The sequence below is a fragment of the Gambusia affinis genome, linkage group LG17 (genome assembly GCF_019740435.1).
Source record: "Gambusia affinis linkage group LG17, SWU_Gaff_1.0, whole genome shotgun sequence".
NCBI lineage: Eukaryota > Metazoa > Chordata > Actinopteri > Cyprinodontiformes > Poeciliidae > Gambusia > Gambusia affinis.
The window spans coordinates 10,950,219-10,973,524 of NC_057884.1; the positions used below are offsets into that span (position 1 = coordinate 10,950,219).

The window sequence follows — 23,306 nt, forward strand, 5'->3', positions numbered from 1 at the left end:
AATCAGTTTCACTACCACAGCAACATGACATTCAGAACATACTATTACAAAAATTTTAAATCAAACTTGCTTGGACACGTTCTTACCTACTTCGTAGGCGCTCCCGTCAGCTTTATCAGCAGCAAGAATATTTAGAGTAAGATACACTTTGAATGTTCGGCCAAGGCCAACAAATGTCAAGCCATATTTGTTTGAAACAGTAAGTAGACTGGATCTGTCTTTGGGCATATCTTCAACAGCCTCAAAAACTTGCACTTTCTTCATCTGTCGAAACTGAAAATCCTAACAAGAACAAGCAGAAAGTTACGTACATCATGGTCAAACAACGTGTCACTGAATCGGCAACAATACATCTTTCCACTTTGCACCTTTAAACAAATCATTTTGTAACCACAATACAGCTATGTCCAAAATCCCTAGCTGGTTTAATTTTAAAGTTATTTTCAATTAATCGAGAAGTTTTTTGACTTGCACAAAAGAAAGGGAATGCCTAAAATTATTTACATCTTTCTCAATAATCCGTGGAGAGTTAATGCAATCAACCCCATGTCAGAGTTGCTGATCAACTTTCTGTGTGTATTCTCTGCTGCTTTGTAGATTTATCTTAGGCGTTGAGCTCCAAATCTTTGAGGTTGAAAGGCCTTGATGTCATCACCTAAATCTGTAGCTTCCCCACATAGTCGAATCAGATTCAAGTCACCTGTGTTACTTCCAGAAATATGATGGCAGGCTTAAAAGATTACTTTCAACTTCAATCTGCCACAGAAGTGGATGCTAACTGTTCATTGAACTGCCCCTCATATCTTTACAGGGTTTGCCCGTGCCTATCTCCAATGGTCATTGGGAGATGGACAGGGTACACTTAAGACAGGTCACCAGGAAATCGCAGGGCAACACAGACGACAAACCTGTTCAAACCTATGAACAATTTAGGGAAGCCATTTAACCTAACAGCCATAAGTTCGGGCTGCGGAGCGAAGCTGGGGTAAAGCAGCCTGATGGATGTTTATCTCCAGTCTTTAAGCCGGGTTCACTGAAATATTGTTTCGCTTTCAGATTTGTTGTGGCGATCCCGCACTAGCATTTTAAAAATATAAATAAATAAATAGTTAAAATCATGCTTAATAACATATTTCCGCTCAACATTTAACAATAAAAATGCTTTCATTCTCCGTTTTTGATATCGTCTAAAAATTGACCACTACGAGAAAACAGGTAAACACAAGTTTAAACACAGTCATTTAAATAATGTTATAAAACCAAAAGACAAAACTATCCCAGTACTACGCAGGAGGAAATGGTAACAAGACTTTGATATCACTGAGAATACGTGATATAACTGGATAACTATTTTCCAAAGTTATTTATTAACCCCATGAGAAAACAATATTTTTGCTAATATTCCAGCACATATAGCTAGCTAAAAATTTAGAAGACATAAATGATCGTCTACTTTAACTTCAGAAGCATTTAAACTAATACTATGTAGAACACATTAAAGTCAATGTTAATATTACAGTTTAGTAAATACACTTAGAATGCCAGGGCAAACTAAGCCTAATTTTAAAATTGACCAAGGAGCTCACTAGCTAAGCTAGCCACAAACATTGAAAATGAACTGACGCAGTAGCTTCCACATGCTAATCTGTCAACACAAGACTTTACCTTCATTTCCCTCTCGGGAGGGGTGTCTGCGTCGTCTCCCATTTTCAGTATCAGAAGCTACTGACTTTTGCGAAAATGTACAGTATGTGTTTATTTCTTGAAAGTCCGTTTCTGAGATAAAGTTTAGGTGAGCCGCATTAGTACAGCTGTGCACACAGCGCGCAAATTTGCCCTGAAGAAAAGATCTCAGGCTGGCAAGTCGATGCCAGAACACAAGATCACTTAGCTCAGGCCACAGTGGAATTGAGCATTTAGTATTTTTCTTTACAATTTAGTAAAGAAAAATATAAAATACAATAACATTATTGTGCATATCCACATTTATTTATTTATTTATTTATTTATTTATTTATTTATTTATTTATTTATTTATTTATTTATTTATTTATTTATTTACTTATTTATTTATTTATTTATTTATTTATTTATTTATTTATTTATTTATTTATTTATTTATTTATTAATTATCTGAAAATGTCAGTATTACGTCGTTGCTTTATTTTTCCAGTCAGCAGAAGTAGCAATTTTCTTCCAGCTGGCAAAAAAGCTATTTAACCCCAGACAATGCATGTGGCTTTCCTAAACAACTATGTGGAATGACATATCCTGTGGTTGTGGAAAATATGTTGGTCTGTTTTAAGAAGGATCCAGTCACAGGCATGCAAAGAAAACTTGTAAGGCGACTGCAAAAGTGAAATAAAACTGGAAGGAAAAACTGGAAGGAAAGCAGAGAACTATCGCCTTTGAAAGAGAAATGTGGCTGGAAAAATCCCTAAACGATCATAAATGGCGATCCATTAAACATTAACATTTGACATCAAATGAAAAAACAACAATAGAACTTATGACTATCTTTAAGAATGAAAGCAATAGTGTTTCTATACACAAGGAAGGCATGTGAAGGAAGCACAAGGGACTGAGCAGCCATAAGAAAACCTAAAATACCTCAAATAAATTGATAACTGACATAATATTAAAATTAATGATATTTTTTAAAGCTTTATAATATTATTGTTTATAAATTACATTTTTGTGACTTTTGTTCTATTGAAAAGAGTGATGCTGAATTAAGTAGGCAATGATTATTTGCCAGGTTACTTAATCAAATGTAATAATTCAAATAAGACAAAAAGTGTACGTCTCTCTCTTTTGTTTTTGGAAAGGTTTGGATTTTTCACTGGAACAATTTCCTTTATTTCTCCAAAATGGTTCCTTTGTCTTCCATAGTAAATTTTGAAAAAAAAAAAAAAAAGGTAAAAAAACCATCGACTTTGTAAGACTTTTTTTCTATCAAATATACTCTATCAAAACCACAGCATTGACTATTTTCTTTCTGTTGGCAACTCTTTAATGCCACGTTTGCATTGTACATATCTGAAGTACATCAGAACTTGCAAAACCCATTTTTATAAGGCTCCCTCCTGCGCATAGGATTCATGGAGTCAGCACTATGGGCAGATCCCCAAACGCAGCCTTTCAGCTCTTGGAACACAAAGACACAAAGACAAATGAATAAGCCACTCAGTACAGTACATGGTGAAGTAAGGACTTTTTTTTATTAGAAAGCAGACATGTTTTCGTAATGCATTTAAAGAAATAAGGTACTCTTAGAATACACAACTTAAAACCCATGAAGGCAAATACAATTATGGGAATGAAAGAGATTTGTTTGCAACATCGAAAGTGGCAACTTGCATTTCCAGTATATATTATTGATGCTTGAGAGTCAGAAGGCGCATAAACATTTCAACATTTTGTCTCTTTTATGAAGCAGTATCAACACTAAAATAGCCTCATCCCAATTTGCCTGGGCCAAGCCCTGCTGATAGTCGGAAACAACACGATGATCAAAGTATGCAGTTGCATGATAAAATCTTCCTTCTTTTTTTGTTTTTCTTTTTTTTTTTTTTTAAACATTTGTGTTGTCGCCCATCATCAGGTCACCAAAAAGCCCAGAGAACGGCAGATAAGGTCCATGCCAACTGAGGACAGCTCTGCCCAATGAGCACCAAGGTTTGAGTCAGTCCTTGCTGCAAACACGCACACACACACATAAAACCAAGAAGGCTGCAGATGACACCATCGACCCTCCATTCTGAAAGTAAGCCAGTACAGAATGAAACAAGCTGAAAGACAAAAGCAAATAGCAAAAGCACAGCAAGTCATTTCACATCCCCCATAGTGCACTGTGGGCCTCATCCCTTTTCTGATTGTCAGCGCTCTGAACACATGGCTTTAAAAGTTGCATCTACTTGTCTGTTGCCTGTAGCCTTGGTCACCCTTGATGTTTTTTTTTTCTTTTCTTTCGGTTTTCTAAGTAGTTCTAAAGTGCTGGCATCATGTTCGAGGACACAGACATACACGCACAAACTTTTCAGTGCATTTCTTTTCTTAGTCTGAAGATTTAGATGTACACTCAACTGAGTAGTTAGTTTATGTATGCCACTCTTAATCAGTATTTTGCTGTCGATTATGCAAGATATTACATTTTATGCAAACATTCAATGAAAGGCCAGGGTGTATGATTAAAAAATACAGCCCTGTTGACTGCAAGACGACTCAAGTCTCTGCTTGCAAACAGTGAAAACAGTTATTCAGCATAAAATACAGGGTGCATAAAGATCAGAGGTTTCATCGGGTCAGGGTGAACATCTGAATGGCATGCATTTTATGATACAAGTGTAATTTTTGCATATCAGTGTATAATTTTCAGGGTTAACCTTTCAGCAGAGCAAATAAAAAAAAATTACAGTGCCCATTATTTTTACAGTAAAAGAGGCAGAGAGCCAAAAGAAGAGGAAAAAAAAAGTTTTGAATAAAATAATGAAAGAATGGTTTCTGCACAGCCACTAACCCCATCCTGCTTCTCATTCGAGCTTGCAGTAAACATGACACTGGTTTCCATCAAAGACACATAGAAAAATCATACATGTTATTTTACTCAGACGGAGCTCATTCTCTCATAGGTTAGCCAAGACATTCTCTGAGGCTTTCTCATTTTAAAGTGCAACATCACCCGGTTAACCTGCACAATATGAAAAAAAAATAATAATCAAAGATCCCAGGAAGCTAAAAAGGAAAGTTAAAAAGGTTGATTAAAAAGTTAACAAACTGACTGAAGGTGGAAGACGCATTTGAGCGGATGCACAAATTCAACTATATCTGATTTTATTTACATATATTTGATAGGTTTCCCCGTTTTGCTCAGCATGCAAGGGTGTCCAAGAAGGAACCAGTCTTATTGTAAATAAAAGCATAAATAAACACAGTGACCCTAGTAAAGGGAGCAAAGTTTTTACATTCAAAAATGACATGAAAGAAAGTAAGTCAGCTAAAGTATGTCGACATAGTTAGAGTCATAATTTTAAAGTTTAGAAGAACAATTTCAGTAAGAGAAAAGTCTAATCCATACAGCCTCCTTGGCTTGTTTATTTCTGAATAGCTATTATGGCACAGACCCACATTCACAGTCTAAGGCACTGCTCCACACTTCTTTAATCACTGCAATGGAGTATATCACATTTTCCTAGGTCCTTATAGCTACTGCACTCTTTTAATTAGAACTGCTCTGAAAACTGTGTTAAACTGAATGCAGAAAAGCATTCTGTTTAAAGATACATTAGAGGAAGCAGAGATTTAATTGTACAGATTCAATATATTTTAAACTCGGACCACTTTAACCGATTTAGTAAGGGACAATGGTGGGTTTTGATTTTAAGGTGACTTGCCTTTCAATATAAATGTATTTATTTTTAACTATTTAGTAAATTTTTTACACAGTTAGCTTATTTGACAAAACAAGAGATGAACCCAATAGGCAAAAAAGTTAGATTATTTATTTATTCCCTCACTAGAGCAACGTCAAATAAATTAAGACAAGATGATGCTGTAATTTAGTAAATATTTTCATTTCACCATTAGATGAGCATATTTAAAATTATGTGGAGTAACTGAAACAAACCTCAGTTTTACACTTATTAGAATACTTCTGCCTGTGCGTCAACACACTGGAAGACTTGTTTGTATCAATTTCGAAATATTTCTTTTTTTTTTTTTTAAGTTAGCAATTTATGTGAATAAAAAATGAAGCCACATACTAAACAAAGAGATTCAATAATTTACTATATCATAAAAATAAAAAAAAGACTGTGACCCTCAATGCTACAATTTACATTCAACCATCATCTTGGCCATTCATAACCCTGGCTTATCTGGGGCAGATTACAGTTCTTCCCAAAGGGGGAAAAATATAAAATAGAAAGAAAAAACTGTAAACGTAATGAACATTACCTATAGTGCAATCTTGACCCTGTTTTTTTTATGTGCAGGGCTATCTAAAAGCTTACCCTAAAGATCCGAGATATACTTGTCGAAGACAGAGAAAAATTTGGCCCAACCTCTAAAGTGGCACATCACTGAAAAAATACATAACAGATCAAATATACCAGGGGCATCTCCTTAAACATCCTCCTTGTGCAATCACCACATTTTTTTTTTTTTTAGAATATTTGTGATAACAATTATAATTTATGGTCTGCTTTTGTAATTAAACGTTCTTCGACTGCTGATTGAAACCCACGACAAGCAAAGAACAGGGGGCGACATTCAACAGTGCATCATTTTAAATCAATGGATGAAAGAAAACCAACAAAGAAAGGCTCTTTGGACTGGGTCCTATGCATGGCAACGGCAACAAGCATGAAAACAGACATCAAAAAAAGAAAACAGGCTTGACGAATGCACGGCCTCCGTTGCCCCAACAAAACACAGAAACAGTCATCGTCAATAGAGACCCGTTGTTTCTATCTGAGCCCACAGAGTGTCTGATTGACTATGTAATCAGGGTAACGTGGTGGGGATTTGCAGTCTTTTGCAGGAGCCGCTTTTCCAGAATCCTTGGCTTCCCCCACTCTCTTGAGTGCAAACGCAGTAAACCAGCGTAATTTGCTCTTAAAATTTTTCTTTAAATAATTTACCCACCATCTCATTTCCCCATTGGAGAGCGAGTAATCAAACTAACAACGAGAACAGGATGGAAACAGGACAGAATTGACTCCAAAACATTTCACGACCCGTCATGAAGGTGGAACAGTACTCCTCTCTGGCATTGTTTTTGTTTTTTCAGTGTAGTGCACTTCATATATTCACTCTTCTCCATTTAAGTGGACAATACACTCTGCAGAATTCATACAAATAAGAAAAAAAACCAAAACAACAATAACAAACTCAAACTAATTCGGTGTCAGAAACAGTCAAAGCAGGGTTACGTCAAGATCATTTGTAACATTTGGCGGCCTTTTTCCAGAAAGAAATGGAAAAAGTGCTTCTAGTTTTTAACATGACAGCTCCAGGCAAAAGTAGTTGTTATCTTATTTCAATGCAAAAATGGGACTTTGCCGTTCTCGCTAACAAATATTTCCAGCCATTGTTTGGACTAATGCATGCAAGTCTTGACATTTTCTCTTGTTTTTATTCATGTCTCTGTATCTCCAAGAATTCTGTGATTTTTGGAGTTAAAAAGCACTGCAACATATTCTTTTGGACAGTGTGCCATTTGATTACATCAGTACATTAAATGCTTGTATTACAGAAATGTAATGATGAATGAATAAGTGTTTGTGTGTTTATTTGCATGTACATATGTGCGGCTTGGGAGGTGTGGACTGGAGCAGACACAGGCACCACATTGACAGTCTTGTCTGATATGTCTGACTAGATATGCACAAGAAAACAACACATACGTGTGATAGATTTGTTATCTTGCATTTTTTCTTAGGGTTATGGGAAAAAAAAGCAAGTACTTGCAGAAAATAATATTTTGTAATTTTCATCATAAAAGCGATACAACACAGTGTGTTGTAAAAGTATCCATACCTTTTGAACTTTTCCATGTCATATGCTATCATGTATTATTGCAAACTTTTAATGTACTTTTTAGGGAATTTATGTGAGAAATCAGCACAAAGTTGTGTGTGATTGTGAGGTGGAATCATACATGAGAAAACAATGCTAAATTTTAAGCAAAAAAAACAAACAAACCCCACCATAAATCTAAAATATTCTTAATACTCTCAATTCAATTTGACGAATTCGGGTTACAGTAAATGACATTATTTTCAGTGGAGAAAAAGGACAAGAACTTTCAGACTTCATGTGCAATGCTGATCAGAACATCTGAAAGTGCAGTGAAATTTAGGAAGTACTGACTCAAGGGTGGGGGTGAATAAAAATGTATTTGCTTAAAAATAGTAGAAAACACTACAGCATTTTCTTCACGTATTGAATTAACTCAAGCTCGATTCACATACATGAACTGCTTTTTGGTGGTCTGTCACGTAAAATCCGAATAAAATTCAATAAAGTTTGTAGCTGCGACAAAAAAAATGGACAGGTTCAAGGGGTCTGATACTTGGGCAAAGCGATACAAGGTACAATAAGGGAAAGGGTTTCTTATTTTCTAAGCAATTCTATACAAATAGTAATGGGAGGTAAAGTGGTCTTGCTGTAGAGTTATGTTTGTCAAATACAATTTTCCAAGTCACTTTATAAAATAATATTACACTACAAACTAGAGCCTGCTGCAAACCAGCTGTTGGTGGTGCTGAATCATTATACTCATCTGTTTTGTTATTTTGACCTTTTGGAATAACGCTGCAGACGCCCAAGTGCTGAATACATACTTGGACCTGAACTGACTAATGCCATGCCTGTGTATGCTTTTAATAGCTGTGTATTTTTATTTTTATTTCACTGCATGTAAGTTTGTAAATACACAAGCACACAAGAGCGCATGCATGTGCAACCAACTTTTGTCTGATAAAAGTTGCGAGTGCTGCTTTGTGTGCGGAGAACAAAATTTCCCTGTCGAGGAAGCACAGAGGAGAGGAGAGAGTGACGGATGAGACAGTGAGAAGAAGTAAATGTGAGTGCTGAACACATTTCACGACGTGGGAGGGAGATTCACTGTCCGTTCAACCTCAGATTTTGTCCAAAACTTTCCGCCCCTTGTTCGGGGGGCGTATCTGCTGATCCGACCACCGACACCAAAATCGGTGCCCCCAGTGATCGGTCCGGGCCCTCCGATCCAGCTTCGTCGTCATCTTCCTCCTGATCCTCCTGGACTGCTGCTTCTCCTTCACCTTCGGCTTCTGCTCCAGCCGACCCTGCGCCGGGGCTGGCTGCATGAGTCCTGAGAGGGTCCTTGCGATCTGGATACAACCTTTGCTCTAGGCTCTTCAAATCATGCTCAAAGGAAAGAGAAACTCCTGACTGAGGGGCACCCAGGGCTAGGTTCAGACCAACGGCGGCAGCAGCACTCATGCCCATGCCTGCCCGGTACACTTCCATGCTATCAGGCAGCATGGACTTGATCTTTGGGAGCCATCTCTTGCGGACCCGCCTTGCGTTTGTGCACATGTCAGCAGCGATCACATTCATTTCACTCTCCTTGAAGTTAGGGTTAAAGTTTTGACAGTAGACTGTAAAAGAGGAGAAAACAGCGATGTCCACTTAGTCAAACAGCTCCTATCATAATAAGACATGCACAAGATAATTTACACAATAAACCTACGTTTCACAGCATTGAGGACCCTGCTGTCCAGGGGCTTTCTGCTTGGGTCACTTGTAGAAGAGCGGATGCCTGTCCCACAGCTATTTGCCAGAGTGTTTCTACAGAATTACACAGTAAACACCAGGGGGCAGAGTCAGTAACAAACATTTACAGTAAATCACATGGGGACACACAGAAACACACACTCATCTAGCTGCATTGCACAACATGACCACAGATGGAGTGTGAAAGTTGATTTGTGACAACAGCAGCGGTGCTGGAATCAAGCACACATCTAAGAGAAGAGCACACATATCTGAACAATAACTGCCAACTCGTGCTTTGCTTTGCTTTGCACTCACCTATCAAAGAACGTGGCTAAGAGACGACGAAGCAACACTTTGTGTTTGATACCGGCACACAGATGGCAGTTCATGAGTTGGCCTCGTGTCATGAACACCTGGGTTCCTGAGGTAAACAGACAGAAAATAATTTCCTGAGAACAATGCCTCTATCAGAATCTGTTTCTTTTTACGTCTAGGTTTCTTCTTGTTTTGTTACAGTTCATCTTTTAGTTGCCTCTGCATTTCATGTCTTTAAGGGAGTCAAACAAATCATCAGCATCATTAACCAGGAAAATGAGGAAACATCCATATGCCTAAAGTTATTGTGCCACAATGGGTTTTAGATACTCATTGCAAAATAATTCATATTCATATGTACAACCTCCATTTCACATATTTTTGAAAGGAAAAAGATAAAAAAACATATATCAATTTACTTCAAGTTCACAACTATGGACTATTTTGTGTTGTATATCCCAATAAAAAAACATTTACATTGGCTGAAGTAATATGACAAGAAATATTCAAGCAATATGAAAACATTTTAGGGACAGTACTGCAAAATGAAGCATGCATCCTGAAATTACATATGATTTTTACCACATCATATTTTTTTGAATTCCTGTGCTTTTGGATACCTAACCCTTACCAAAACTTGCTAATATTGGTATGATCATCTCTGTCTTTCAGCAAATCGCTCAGTACTTTTGCTTGAAAATATTCAATGCTAAAGAAAAAAGAAATCTATTTTTCACTTTGTTCCCTGCGTGTTGAGTGGTCACTGCCCATTAAGAGCATCTTCTCTGCCGATCGCTAAGAGCAATATCTGGCAGTCAGGCCACATCATTCAGTTTTTGAGTCATCATAACAGCAAGAGAAAAAAATCATTTCTCTTCACATTCTCAGAGCTCTGTAAGGGCCATTTGGCAAACACCCGGCAGCCAGTCATATGCTTTTTACTTTAGTCTGACTTCTACTCGGTCACTCTTCCATAAAGCCCTGATTGATGATATCTGCAGAGACGGTTGTCCATCTGCCACAGTCTTAAATCTCCACACAAGAACATTGCAGCTATGTTTTATTCCTTTCAGATAGCGCAAAATTCCCAGCAGAAATTAAACCCACCGCTGCAAACAAAGTGAAATATCTGAGATCTACTGACTATTCACGCTTCGTGACTTCTGGGTATGTGCATCAGACATCTTTTTTTTTCCAATTAGCTATTGCAATTCAATTTAAGAGGTGTTGACATCTGTGTCTAATTTAATCAAAAATATAAATGCAAATACAAAAAAAACAAAAAAACAACTGTCAATAGCCAGAGAATAACCTTTGTCAGATTGCTGGGGGTTAGCTCTCTCATTCATGATCTGTTTGTTCTCTCATTCATAAATCGTGTTTCTATTTCTCAACAAAGCACCCCTCTGACATCCTGAGTTTATTAGTTTGAGTTAATTCAATCAGTGAAATGCAATTTTATAGGTATTGGATTTTAAATCAAATCAAATCAAATCAAAACTTTATTTGTATAGCACATTTCAGCAGCAAGGCATTTCAAAGTGCTTTACATCAAATCAAACACAAAAATACAATGCAACATAGAATCAACAATAAAAACACAACATAGTCAGATTCCGTCAATAACTTTGCAATTGATTACGTTTCGAATACAACTCTAAACAAGTGGGTTTTTAGTTGAGATTTAAAGGAAGTCAGTGTTCCAGCTGTTTTACAGTTTTCTGGAAGTTTGTTCCAGATTTTTGGTGCATAGATGCTAAATGCCGCTTCTCCTCGTTTGGTTCTGGTTCTGGGGACGCAGAGCAGACCAGAACCAGAAGACCTGAGAGTTCTGGAAGGTTGATACAACAGCAGATCTTTAATGTATTGTGGTGCTAAACCATTCAGTGATTTATAAACTAACAACAGTATTTTAAAGTCTATTTAAATTTAAATTAGGCGCAGCAGTGTGAATGTTTTCCAGAGAACTAATGTTATCTGTGCATATAAATGTCTTTTTTAAAAATTTTTTTATAAAAGCTTGTGTTTGTATGCCTACCAGCGACCAATTCCAGCTTCTCTCCTGGGTCCCCCTCAGTGTAGAGCTTAGGGTGGCAGCGGTAGCCAATCTGGCTTATGAGGCTTGCAGGAAGTGCCACCAGGTCTCTGCGGATGAGCACGCAGTTGCGGTTTTCCAAGGCCAATGGCATTGCTGCCAACTCTGGCTTGTCCTGGACTAATAACATAAAAAAAGAGAAATATTTTGAGGAAAAGAAATTGGAGACATAAATAAAAACACAACCTTAACATTGCTGTAAGCTTACAACAGTGTGCTAGACTACAGTGCCTTGCAAAAGTATTCATACCAACTTCAAAGTATTCATTTGGATTATTTGTTCACCCTTCAGAAGGACAACAACCATTCATGTGTATAATGATGTGTTTGATTGGCCCAGTCCAGAACAAAACCCGAATGGCATTCTGATACAAAGCCACTGCCCCAAAAGACTTATAGCTGTAATTGTAGCAAAGTAGCTCCCCAAGTGGACTCCAGGAGGCTGAATGTAAATCCCCTCCACACTTTTTTAAATAAAACAAATAATAATAATAATTGTTGAAAACCATTTTTCACATTCCTTCCAATCTACAATTATGTGCCACTTTGTTTTGGCTTGTCACAGTGTCCCCCAACCTTTACATGCATCTCTGCTACAACACACCTGAGTGGAATGAATGATTTATTACCAGGCCTATGATGAACTTTGTGAGTTTCTGTGGTGATGATTCAGACATTTAAATTAGGTGTAATTAGAGGATGGATGTGTTTACAAGTTGCAGGACAGTGGCTCGCAAGGACTGGTGCTGGAAGTCCCTGGTTCACTGCATAAAATCTCAACACCTTAGAAGTTTGAGGTTGTGGGAAAACGTAAAAAAGAGGTAGGGATACTTTTGCAAGGCACTATGCGTGCCGCAAAAGCAAAAATAACATTCTTATCACCACTTTCTGTTCCCTTTCTGACAATAAAGGATTAGAAATTTAGTTTGTGAAGTAGCTTGGGTAATCTGATGCAAGTTTGTTGTGTTTCATGAATGTTTCAGAGCATTGCAGATGTATCCCAGATAAGTAATGATGCTGCATCTGTAACCTGACTTTTAGAGGGACCCAAATCCAGAAAAAGAACTGTTGGGTTTTTTTCCACCCTAAATGATTTGCTCTAACCTCTGTGATGACTTGGAGATATATGAGCACAAACGCAAAACAGAGAACACAGCAGGAATTAATGCATTATTTCCAACACACACACGCACACCTACACACACAAAAGATTTTTCCCTGTGTATATGTGAAGATACTTCTGCTTGCGCACGCACACACACACACACACACTCACACACACAGAAAAGAGGTGCATGGCTCTCAAATATCCAACAATGTCACCCTGCGGTGCTCTGACTGATTGCAGATAGAGTGGATTTCATGCATTACTGAAACTCTAGAGTTTAACAAACCCCATGCCATGCCTTTCAGTTTCAGGGTGAAAAAAGAATGATGGAGAGTGGGTGCATATGCCATGTTTGTGAACATCTCTCAGAACCATCAGCTTCCTGGATGTGGACGTAAACAAAACTGATGCGTTCAAGAACAGGGATGTCTACACCAGTGCGAAATTATACTGAAAACATCATTACAAAGTGAAGGAGCTACTATTGCTGTAATAAGGGCTGTTGTTGGTCACGATGCACTCCGATCCTAACTCCATAAGGCTATCTTTAAAATGGGAGAACCCACACAAACTCTGGAGGCACAACGTCCTGCTTTTCTGAGATGTGCAGGATACATCATTTATGAAAGATTAAATAATATAAATGGAATAAAATGGATGTTGATATCTTATTTCTTCTTTTTAAAGTCCTACTCATAAAACGTCTGGATAAATCCTACAAATTGTTTTCTGAAAGTCTATTGAGCCTTACTTACATGTTTATGTTGAATTGGTCCCATTTCAAGGGAATGTCCCAGATTTGAGCCAAATGCAGGTGAAAACCTAACGCACTTATGCAGAACATTAATATAAAAGTCAATTTTAATTCCGAGTGATACTGAGTTCTTCCACTAAGAAAGAATCTGGTTGCCTGGAATCAGTTGACCAGCCCGTTTGGTAACCTGTCATCGGAAACAAAGTATAACAAGAATCTTCTTGGAAGGAAAATCGGTTTTCTTTGAAGGTATTTCAGCTATTTGTTTAGGCTGCTTCTCTTCAGAAATTAGTGCCAACAAAATAACAAGAACCTGAACATAGCGCAGCAAAGTCGCTCTTTTCAATCGCTTGAATAGTTCAATTCTGTCATAGAATATGCTGGATTAAGAATTGATGAGTGTCTTGGAAATTCCACAGTTAAGATAATGGAGTTAAATCTAGAGGGGAATGCAAACAGAGATTGATCTTGATCGTTACTATTCCTAGGTTATCTGTTGTATATAACTCTGCCCTGTATTCTGTAAGATTTTAGATATGTTTGTTAGATATGTTTAGATGTTTTGCTATGTAGAGTCAAACAGCTTTGTAACTGTGATATTTTTGAGAAGGCATGTCATTATAAATATTTTATTACTTGGACAATTTTGTCTTCAAATTATGCACAAATTAGGTAAAAAGATAGAATTCTTGCAGATAAATCAAAAAGGTTTCCCTTTAAACTTTACAAATTGGTGACTGGAAATCCGTTGCATATGTAATTAATATATAGCCTTTTGTTTTGCTAATGTATGTTCATAATAACTAGTAACGTAAGATTGGAATGTTGTACTCACTCCCATAGGGGTTAGTGGGACGTCCATAGAGCTGACTGTAGGCATCCTCTGTGATCCCGTCATATTGCTCTTCCTCAAATTCCTCGTCATCATTCTGGTAGGATGTGGGGCTGTCGGTGGTGGGAAGGCTCAACTCTCCTGGGCTGGACCTTTCCCCACCTGTTCCTCCGCCTGCCCCACCCCCGGCTCCGCCTCCAGTAGTTCCTTGAAGGTGGAAGGTAGGCATACCAGGAATGGCAGGGCCTCCAGCTGCTGTGTAGAAGGCTCTTGCCAACCGGCTTCCCAGCTCCGAGGTTGAAATCTTGGTTTGAGTTGAGGGTGTGGAAATCGGTGTTGGTTCACCCACTTCTATTTTAATTTTACGCTGCGGCAAGAGTAGGGAGGATGTAGACCAGCTTTGGGTTGCCAGAACGCTGGCTACTGATAGGCCGATTCCATTATTGAGAGGACTCTGTGGCTCTGATCCCGTCTCCTCTAAGGACCCGGCAGTTTGCGAGTCACAGTGAGGTGAGCTTGCCTTAAACATTAGGTCCATGCCTCTTTCAACTATATGCTGAATCTGGAGGTAGCCAGCTGTGTACATGACAACCAGCTGTTCGCTCGCTGCCATCGTTAGCTTCCCTGTGTAGCAGAATGTGAGGATCTGCTCAAAGCAAGCAGGTGTGACTGAGGAAGGCAACTCAAACTGAGTCTTGGTTGAGCTGCTGAAGAGGTCACGAAAGTAGAGGCTGCTGGCCGCCAAAACGGCCCGGTGGGCTTTAAAAGCCTGACCTAGTTCAGCCAGAGAGGGATGTTAAAAACATTCCCGCAAAAGGTACTATCTAATAATAATAATTAAAAAAATTCCAGCTTACTCACCTTTTACCAATATGGATACGTCACAGTGATGTCCCAGCAGCCGCTGCTCATTGAGGGAGCCCAGAACCGTGGCTCCAAAATTCGGGATCTCCACATGGAGCAGCTGGGACATGTTGGCCGAAGGGGGAGAGGAAGATGGGCTTTCAGATTTTCACTCTTCCACCAAGAAAGACATCTGTAAAATCAAAACAGGCAAAACAAAAAATGTATGGAGGACATCTTTTAGCAGGAAAAAAAAAAGTAGAAAATGTGTGAAATATGAATAAATTTGCCAGAGAGAGAAAGAGAGAGTGGGAAAGATGCAAGGAGCGACAACTGAGAGGAGCAGGCAAAGACTGAAAACTGAGATGGAATTAAGTGAGAAAACGAATACAGTTGAGGGAGAAGTGAGAGGAGTGTGAAAGAAAGATAGATATGCGAAGACAGTGGGTGAGAGATTGAGACAGGAGAGAGGAAGGAGGAGCCAAGTCACTCCACAGGACAAAAAAAAAAATATTGGATACAACACCATGCCTACTGTATGAGAAATGTTGTGAAACCTCTTAAGGCTATGTTGTTTGACATGACTTTTAATTCCTAGAAACCTAAGGCTCATTCCACGTATTGCTTGTCATGCATGAACAGCAGTTTCCCTGCAGCTTGGACTTTGATGGCCTGGAAGATAGCCTTGACAATAACTTTTCTTTTCCACCAGCAACAAAACCCACTGAGTACGGACAGTTTTTCATGTCAGAGTTCATAGATTCTCCTTCATTTTGCTGACGCTACATCTTTGTCAGCATTTGCTCCCTTTTTAAGCTTCGGATAGGCAGATATTTATTTATGTATTAACGCCGACAGTTCCTTGAATTCCTTCACAGCGCATTCTCCAGGAATACTTGCACCTTCGTTACTTCCATGAACCTTGTATCATTGTCTTTGTCTCTCCACCTACCCACACATACACACACATACATGTACGCAGTAGTTTCATTATTGAGCAATGCTGCAGAGCAGTTTCCAGGAATACAAACTGAAAAAATGTCACCGCCTCTTTAACACACAGACACACACACGCACACACACACACAAAGCCTCTCTCTCTCCCTTTCTCTCTCTCTCTCCCTTTCTCTCTCTCTCTCTCTCTCTCTCTCTCTTTCTCTCCCACTTCATGAACTCCATACAGGCACACATGCACTCTGGCTTACTTACATAAAAGCGTGCATGCATACACAGATACACAGGCGCAGGCAGTGTAGGCTGCATAGGGAAATTACTGCGAAACCTGGCACCTAAGCACTCACCTGGAGGAAACCAGCACATCATAACTTTTCCTTTGCTAACACACAGAAATACTGCTCACTGTTAGCACAGACAGTTCTAAGTCTTCTGCTTTAGGCAGAGTCGGGAGCAGGACAGATGAGGAGTAGTACAGACAGAAAGAAGAGCACTCTGATGTTTCTCCTCCGTCTGGCCAGCTCCCGCTTTCACCTAAAGTGTCTGCCTCAGAGAAGCTTCTATGACTTTTTTTTTCTCCTCTTCCTGCCTCCTATCTTTATGTCCTCCAAGACCCCATTCTCTCTGCTCGCGGTCTGCTCCAGCCCCGTCTCAGTGCCTCCTTATCATTATCTCTCCTTGCTTTCTACTCTCTGAGGGCTGAATTCAACAAGTGCTGCTGTACAGAGGGAAGAGAGGAGCAAGAGAATATAGAGGAGAGAGAGAGCGAGAGAAGAGGGAAGAGCAGGGCGAATCAATGATGAAAGGAGTGGGAGGCTGGGTTGGTGAGTGTGTGTGCATGTGTGTGTGTGTGCGTGTGTCTGATCAATGCAGTATCTATACGTCGCAGGGAGTGGGAGGGAGAGAAAAACACAGGCTACAGTTACAGACCGAGACAGCGACTGGGCAGAGAGAAAGTCCAAGGGAGGGAGGGGAGAGTTGAGACAGAGAGAAAGTCGTTTGAGGACAATACGAGCAGGGAAAGACAATTAGATTGAAGCAACTTCTGCCACATGCCCCTTAACACGGATGTCTATACGGTGCGACAGAGCAGAGGGAGGGGAATGACTCAGACAAAAGAGAAATGAGAGAAGCCTGCAGAGGTCGTGCACGCTGTTAATTAATTAGACACGGAATAGTGAAACTTCTGAATTGCCGCTTTGACGCAAGTCTGGAGAGAATGCATCATTCCTTCACTCAGCCAGTCGTTAAACTGGAAGGTTTGAAAAGTTTGCCGAGAGGTGTTTTCCACTTTTTGAGACAATAGCGGGGGACAAATAAAGAGAGAGTTTTTTTTTTTTGTTGTTTTACTTTTCAGCAAGTGTCGTGTATGTTCTCTGAATCATGCCAGGACATCGCTTGCCAAAACACCCACGCACAACCAGAGCAAAGCACTGTCTCCACACAGGCCCTATTTTGCACATGAATTGATAAATTAAATGATTAATTTACACCTCCGCTTTGGTAGCTCTGCTTATTTAGGTGGCATTTCTCTGCTTCTGCTGTTACTTTTTTTTGCCAGCACAGAAAAAAAAAAAAGAAGAAAAACGGCCTTCATAGATGTCGCTTGACGTGGATGAGAGAGGAGAGGAGAGGAGACGGATGTTGCAGCCAGTGACAGGACAACGGCAACAAGACGCTCAGTACCGGAGACGATAAGCACCACAAAGATTTGTGTGGGAGGCTTAGAAAAAAATGCTAATTGCTATGATGGATGTACAACAAATGTATTATTGTATTTGTGTAAACACACACTGCCTGCAAAAGTATTCACACCCTTTATCATATTTTTTTTTGTCATAACGCAGCTATAAGGCTCAACTATATTTGGATTTAATGTAAAATACCGACATAAAGCGGAGCATAATTGTGCACTAGAATGAAAAGGACAAGTGCTTTTTAAAACTTTTACTTGCATTTATTGCCACTGTGGCAATACTTTGTAGAACCACTCTTCAGTGCAATTACAGTGAAAGGTTTTTAGGGCAATGTCACTAACAGGTGTTCCCCAGATCAGATACATTAACTGATTCCTTCAAAGTGGAGGAACAGTGACTGTACACAAAGTTTCCTCCAAATGGCGTCCCTCACCTTGTCTCTTCTCTTAGCACCAGCCTACAGAGGAAACTCACTCAGCGATCTCGTTCTCCCGGAAATGAGCCATGGCTTATGACCACAGGTGACTGACTCCTAAATCCTGAGCTTCACTTTGTTGCTCAGCTCTTTCTCCATTCATCATTACAGGCTGGAGAAATACACAAATGACAGCAGAAGAGCCACAAATCCATCCATCAATAAATCTCCTGATCAGTCCTACCATAGCAGAACCATTACCCCAGACTTGATATTTAAGTCTGGAGTTTGACGGAGTCAATCTTTCATCAAAACATTCAATTGGAAGTCTAGCTGAAGGTTTGGGGTCACCCCACTCCAAGTTTGATCTTACTTCCCACTCTTCTTTTTTTGTAACAAGTTTACTTCCACTACTTCAAATATTTAATCTATCCAACTTCTCTTCAACTCTGACCAGCTTTCATGTCCATGCTGAAGAAAAACCTTCCCACAACATGGTGCTGCTATCACCTTATTTCCCAGTAGGTATCAGGGTGCACATGAATTGTGCAACCTTTCAGTGTGAAGTGTAGGGTAGCATTTTGCATGTAGGCCAGAAAAGTTTAACTCTGCCCCCCTTTTGACTAGATTATGTTGTTGGACATTTGCTAAGCTCCCAACGTGGCTTGGCAAATGTTTAATTTAGGACTCATTAATGAATGTCTCTCAACAATTACTTTATCTTTGCCAAACTTACATCGTGACCAGATTTCTTGAGTGGAAGACTGTTAGTTTTCTTGTCATCAGCTCCTCCAGAGTTATCTTGGGTGTCTTGGCTCTCTATGCCTGGCCTTTCATCTCAGATAGGCATTGATGCATCGGTAGACTTGCATCCTCCCCTTTTCAATAGTTTAAAAAGATATGCAAAATCATGAATAATAGCCTTTCATTTCCCAATAATGTAGTGGTCTGATGAGATCTATTAAACAGAAACCCAATAAAATACAAGACGTATACACTGCCTTGGAAACAGGCAGTGTATACGTGTGTATACTGCCTGTTTCCAAGGCAGTATACACACACAATTTGCTATTCTTGCATTCTAGCTTAAAACTGAAAAGCATGATGGAAACAGCTCCCTCTAAAGAAATTTTAGGAGACGAGAGCAATCACGACCTTCAGAGTCTCATTCCATCTTTTTTTCTTTGAATATGGAACCTTAAAATAAATAAATAAAACACAGACGCAGAGCGCTTTTTACATCGGAGCACATTCACTGAAAGTGTCAAGACACACTCATTTCACTCTCTGCGAACGTAACCTCAGGTGGAGAAAGTTGCACTTTAAACTGAGCAAACTTTTACTCCTCAGTCGCAGCGGAAACATGAAAGTGAAGATATCACTGAGGGTTGAATACAGTGAGTCAGTGAGTTTGGTTGGGAGAGCTTAGCCACAGAGTGTGTGGTATCTGCACGCCACATATAGGCACACATGAGTGAGCTCACACAAAAAAAGCTCTGTGAAAACGCCGGAGAAACAAATCCGCAAACATGCTAATGCAAACAGACATAAACTCAGTCCCCTGCGCTTTCTGTCTCTCTCTCACACACACACACACACACACACACGCCCACACCCGCCCACATGCAGTCAGGTAATCTCCCCATGCACACTCAGCAATACACATTCTGTTTGTCTGTGTGTCTGTCCCATTGGGATGCTGCCAGACTGCTTGTCCACTCGTCTGTCTATTGGTTATTGTTACTATTGTGTCCTTACATTGCCTCTTGCTCAACCTCCCCTCCCCCCAACACCCCCTCCCTTTTTTCCTACTCTTCCCATCCTGCATACCACGTACCCACTGTCTCTCTGCCAATTAATGCACACAGGGCTGCATTGCAGTGAGGTTGGCGCGTGCCACGGCAGCAAGCACAGTACAGAGTCTACAGACATGCATGTACGTGCCAGCCAGGCAGAGCGGGAAGGAGAGGATGGAGGGAGGGATTGGAGGAGGGGAAGGATGGGGGGGTTGGAGCAGAAAGGGAAAAGAGTAAGAGGGAGGGGGAGAGAGAAAGAGCAAAGGAGAGTGAGCAGAGAATATGTTGAGTCAGGCAGACAGGACAGTGGAGTGCCACATAACACATATACACAGACACATAGCTGCATATTTATGCAAATGAATGCCTGAATGAATAAGAAACAGGAACACATGCATTATAGAGGAAAATGTGCAAAAGAAAAATTTAAGGTGCACATGTGGATTTACACACACAAGAATTGACATGCAAATTCCAACGAACGCGTGTTCGTGTGTGTGTGTGTCCCACTGCAAAACTTTTGTTCCCATTACCCGAAGAGAGTTTGCTTTCCCATCTTAAAACTTTAAGATGTGTTTGAATAATCATCATCCTTATATGCCTGACTCTGACTTCTGGTGCTGTACCTGTGCAGATATTTTGTTTTTTTATTTTGTTTTATATACTCGACTGAAATGCTACCCTGATTGCGTTTTGTCTGCTTTCTTCGAAATGTGTTGCATCCATTTTTAATTAGGGACTCATACCTTCGCACAGTGTTATTAAGCTTAGCAGGCGGTCCAGCCTTATCTGAATAATACGAAGACACGAGAGAATCCTCCAGATGGCAAACAAACACATGCAAAATCACCCATACACTCGCAGATTTTAATTACCAGTTCTACTGTAGCTGCATAAATAACAATAGGCTAAGGGTTAAGCACAAACTAACAAGTTTGAGTCTTTTTGGGCTATTTTTCAATAATTCGAGTGAGTTCAGTCTTAAAGTAAAGTGGGTCTCACACAATGGAAATTGGGAAAACCTACCCACAACTCCAACAATTATCTCCTAAAGTCACAGAAAAGAAATAGCATCAATTAATGTCTCCTTTCGAGTGAAAGAACCGATGCAAAGAGCGAACAGTGTGAAAAGTTTTGTGTGAGCTTGAACAATAGCAGAGCCCTCCGCTTTTGCTTATGTTGCTTCTGTACAATCTCAATATGAACAGTCCCCTCGTTATAAATATTCAGATCCTGCAGTTGTTCTCATGTCTAAAGTGTACCAGACAACAGATTCTATCCACGTTGAGAAGGCAACGCTCCCTGGCAACAGTTCTACCAATCGGGACCGAGCAGGCGTCTGCCTGAGTCTGTCTGAGCATCATTATGGGATGTCGACAGGGAGAGAGAGAGAGACAGAGGGTTCTTGCCATTGCTTATAGTGTAACTGTCTGTCTATAGATCCTGCTGGGTAATGTTGTCTCCACATAGCCGGAAAAAAAAGGAAAAAAAAGGGGGGGGAAAAACTAAATAAACTGCTATGACTCATGCAGTTACGTAATAAAGAGACAACTATGAAATTATTTGTTGTGGGCTGAACATTGTCTGCTATCTCTCCACTTGCATTCACTCAATATGCACCAATTGTATGTGCTGACGATGTGGGCTTATCTTGTGTCTGAGGAGAAGAAAAAAAAGGCACTTTCAGTTTAGACCAATAAAAGAATGTTGTCTGAGACAACACAACAATCACACTATGATAATGCGTTCACTTTTAAAAGCCTAAGTCAGCAAGGATTTTATGTACAATTATCATATTAATTAACATATTTTTCTTGTCATTGAATTTATAGCTGAATGAATTTAACCCCTAATATATCTTTGTTTTGTCTGGGTCACATAGCTAGACTGTAGAGTTAGAGTTTAGACACTTTGTGTTATGGGAACAAGGCGTTTCTCTTTTTCCTGCATCCCAAAAGTAGATAGATTTGACTGGTTTTCCAAAAATCAAGTTGAAAAAAACAAACAAACAAACAAAAAAAAAAACAACAAAGAAAGAACAAACATGCTTACCGGTACTCATATTTGCAAAATGCCAAGAAAAAGTAATCTAAGCAAATACAAAAAGTAGTGACCAATGGTGATTTCAATTATTAAAAGTAAAATAAAAATAAAAAATCAAACCCTTGCCTGAAAGTATAGTTGACTCCCTTGGTAAATCATGTATCTAGAATGATTAAAGAAAATCTTTTTGGTTCATGTTTACCAGCCACACCAAAAACTGATTACTGCCTAGCCCCAAGAACTATGAAATCACTAAAATACAACCTGCCTGAGAGCATGAAGTAGGATAAAAAATCTCAAAAAGCAACACTTCATAACCTGATCTTAAGAAATTCAAGAATAGATAAGAAACAAAATCCCTAGAAAAGGTTACATTGTCCTTTCCAAAGCTTTGGGACTCCAGCAGACCACAGTAAGAGCCATTACCCACAGTGGTGAATCTTTCTAGGAGTGGCCAGCCTCGCAACAACTTGACAATTCAACCAGGAGATCACAAAGGAACCTATAGCAACATCTGCAACAACAGCATGCATGATTCAACAGGAAGAAAGACTGTTCAACAACTGCATCCATGGGAGATCCGAGCTGCGAACCTCCTGTCAAAAGAACATAAAGGCCTGTTCCCATTTCTTTTAAAGACACCTTGGCGACTTTTGAAAGCACAGGAGTTTAGACTGATTCTAAGTTTAATTCTTATAATTCAAAGTGCATAAATGAGAGGTTTAATGATGCATTTGCTCAGGAGATAAGAGTTTTGACATATTTTGAAAAAACCAAGCACACCCACACAAATAAACAAATAGTTTTACTGATCATAATCCACCAACATCAAGGGACATTTTGATTTATTTTTCCTATTTGTGCAATAATTTTAAATGCTCACTTTCTGTGTTTTTACAAATAAAATAAGTTTTTGTCAGTCTCAAACTGTATTTAAGTAATAGTGTATAAGCATCCAGTTCAGGTTTCCATATTAGATTGTTTTTTAACAAACCATTTTTACTTGAACTGTTTAAACTCAACCCTGATAAACAAAAACTTGTGTGCTCAAAATAATTGAACTTTTAAATGAATCAATATTAAGAACAACTTTTTTTAATGTAATCTGAGCTGTTTCCATCCTCTCATACTGGCACACAGCAGGACTGTGAACAAACAGATGCTCAGGCCCTTCCCTTCCCAGTAGCAGCTTG

The 23,306-nt window shown here is 39.3% G+C and overlaps 2 protein-coding genes across 6 annotated transcripts in view; both read right to left on the reverse strand.

Moving 5' to 3' along the window:
• nup214 (nucleoporin 214) overlaps window positions 1-1,861 on the reverse strand; it is a 33,143-nt gene extending 31,282 nt beyond the window's left edge. For all 3 annotated transcript variants that reach the window (XM_044096554.1, XM_044096552.1, XM_044096553.1), the window contains exons 1-2: window positions 1,666-1,861; window positions 87-282 (exon numbers count right to left, since the gene is read on the reverse strand). In XM_044096554.1, the coding sequence (XP_043952489.1) occupies window positions 87-282; window positions 1,666-1,707 (238 nt within the window). In that variant the 5' untranslated portion in view covers window positions 1,708-1,861. The remainder of the gene's footprint in view (window positions 1-86; window positions 283-1,665) is intronic.
• Window positions 1,862-3,199: 1,338 nt separating this feature from the next.
• Window positions 3,200-23,306, reverse strand: part of LOC122819655 (nucleus accumbens-associated protein 2) — a 35,919-nt gene continuing 15,812 nt past the window's right edge. The window contains exons 1-7 of one of the 3 annotated variants that reach the window (XM_044096557.1): window positions 18,293-18,379; window positions 15,227-15,401; window positions 14,369-15,139; window positions 11,615-11,791; window positions 9,577-9,682; window positions 9,236-9,333; window positions 3,200-9,143 (exon numbers count right to left, since the gene is read on the reverse strand). In XM_044096557.1, the coding sequence (XP_043952492.1) occupies window positions 8,626-9,143; window positions 9,236-9,333; window positions 9,577-9,682; window positions 11,615-11,791; window positions 14,369-15,139; window positions 15,227-15,338 (1,782 nt within the window). In that variant the 5' untranslated portion in view covers window positions 15,339-15,401; window positions 18,293-18,379 and the 3' untranslated portion in view covers window positions 3,200-8,625. Of the gene's footprint in view, window positions 9,144-9,235; window positions 9,334-9,576; window positions 9,683-11,614; window positions 11,792-14,368; window positions 15,140-15,226; window positions 15,402-16,509; window positions 16,884-18,292; window positions 18,380-23,306 lie in introns of those variants that run through there. The other 2 variants (XM_044096556.1, XM_044096555.1) reach the window with 2 other exon arrangements.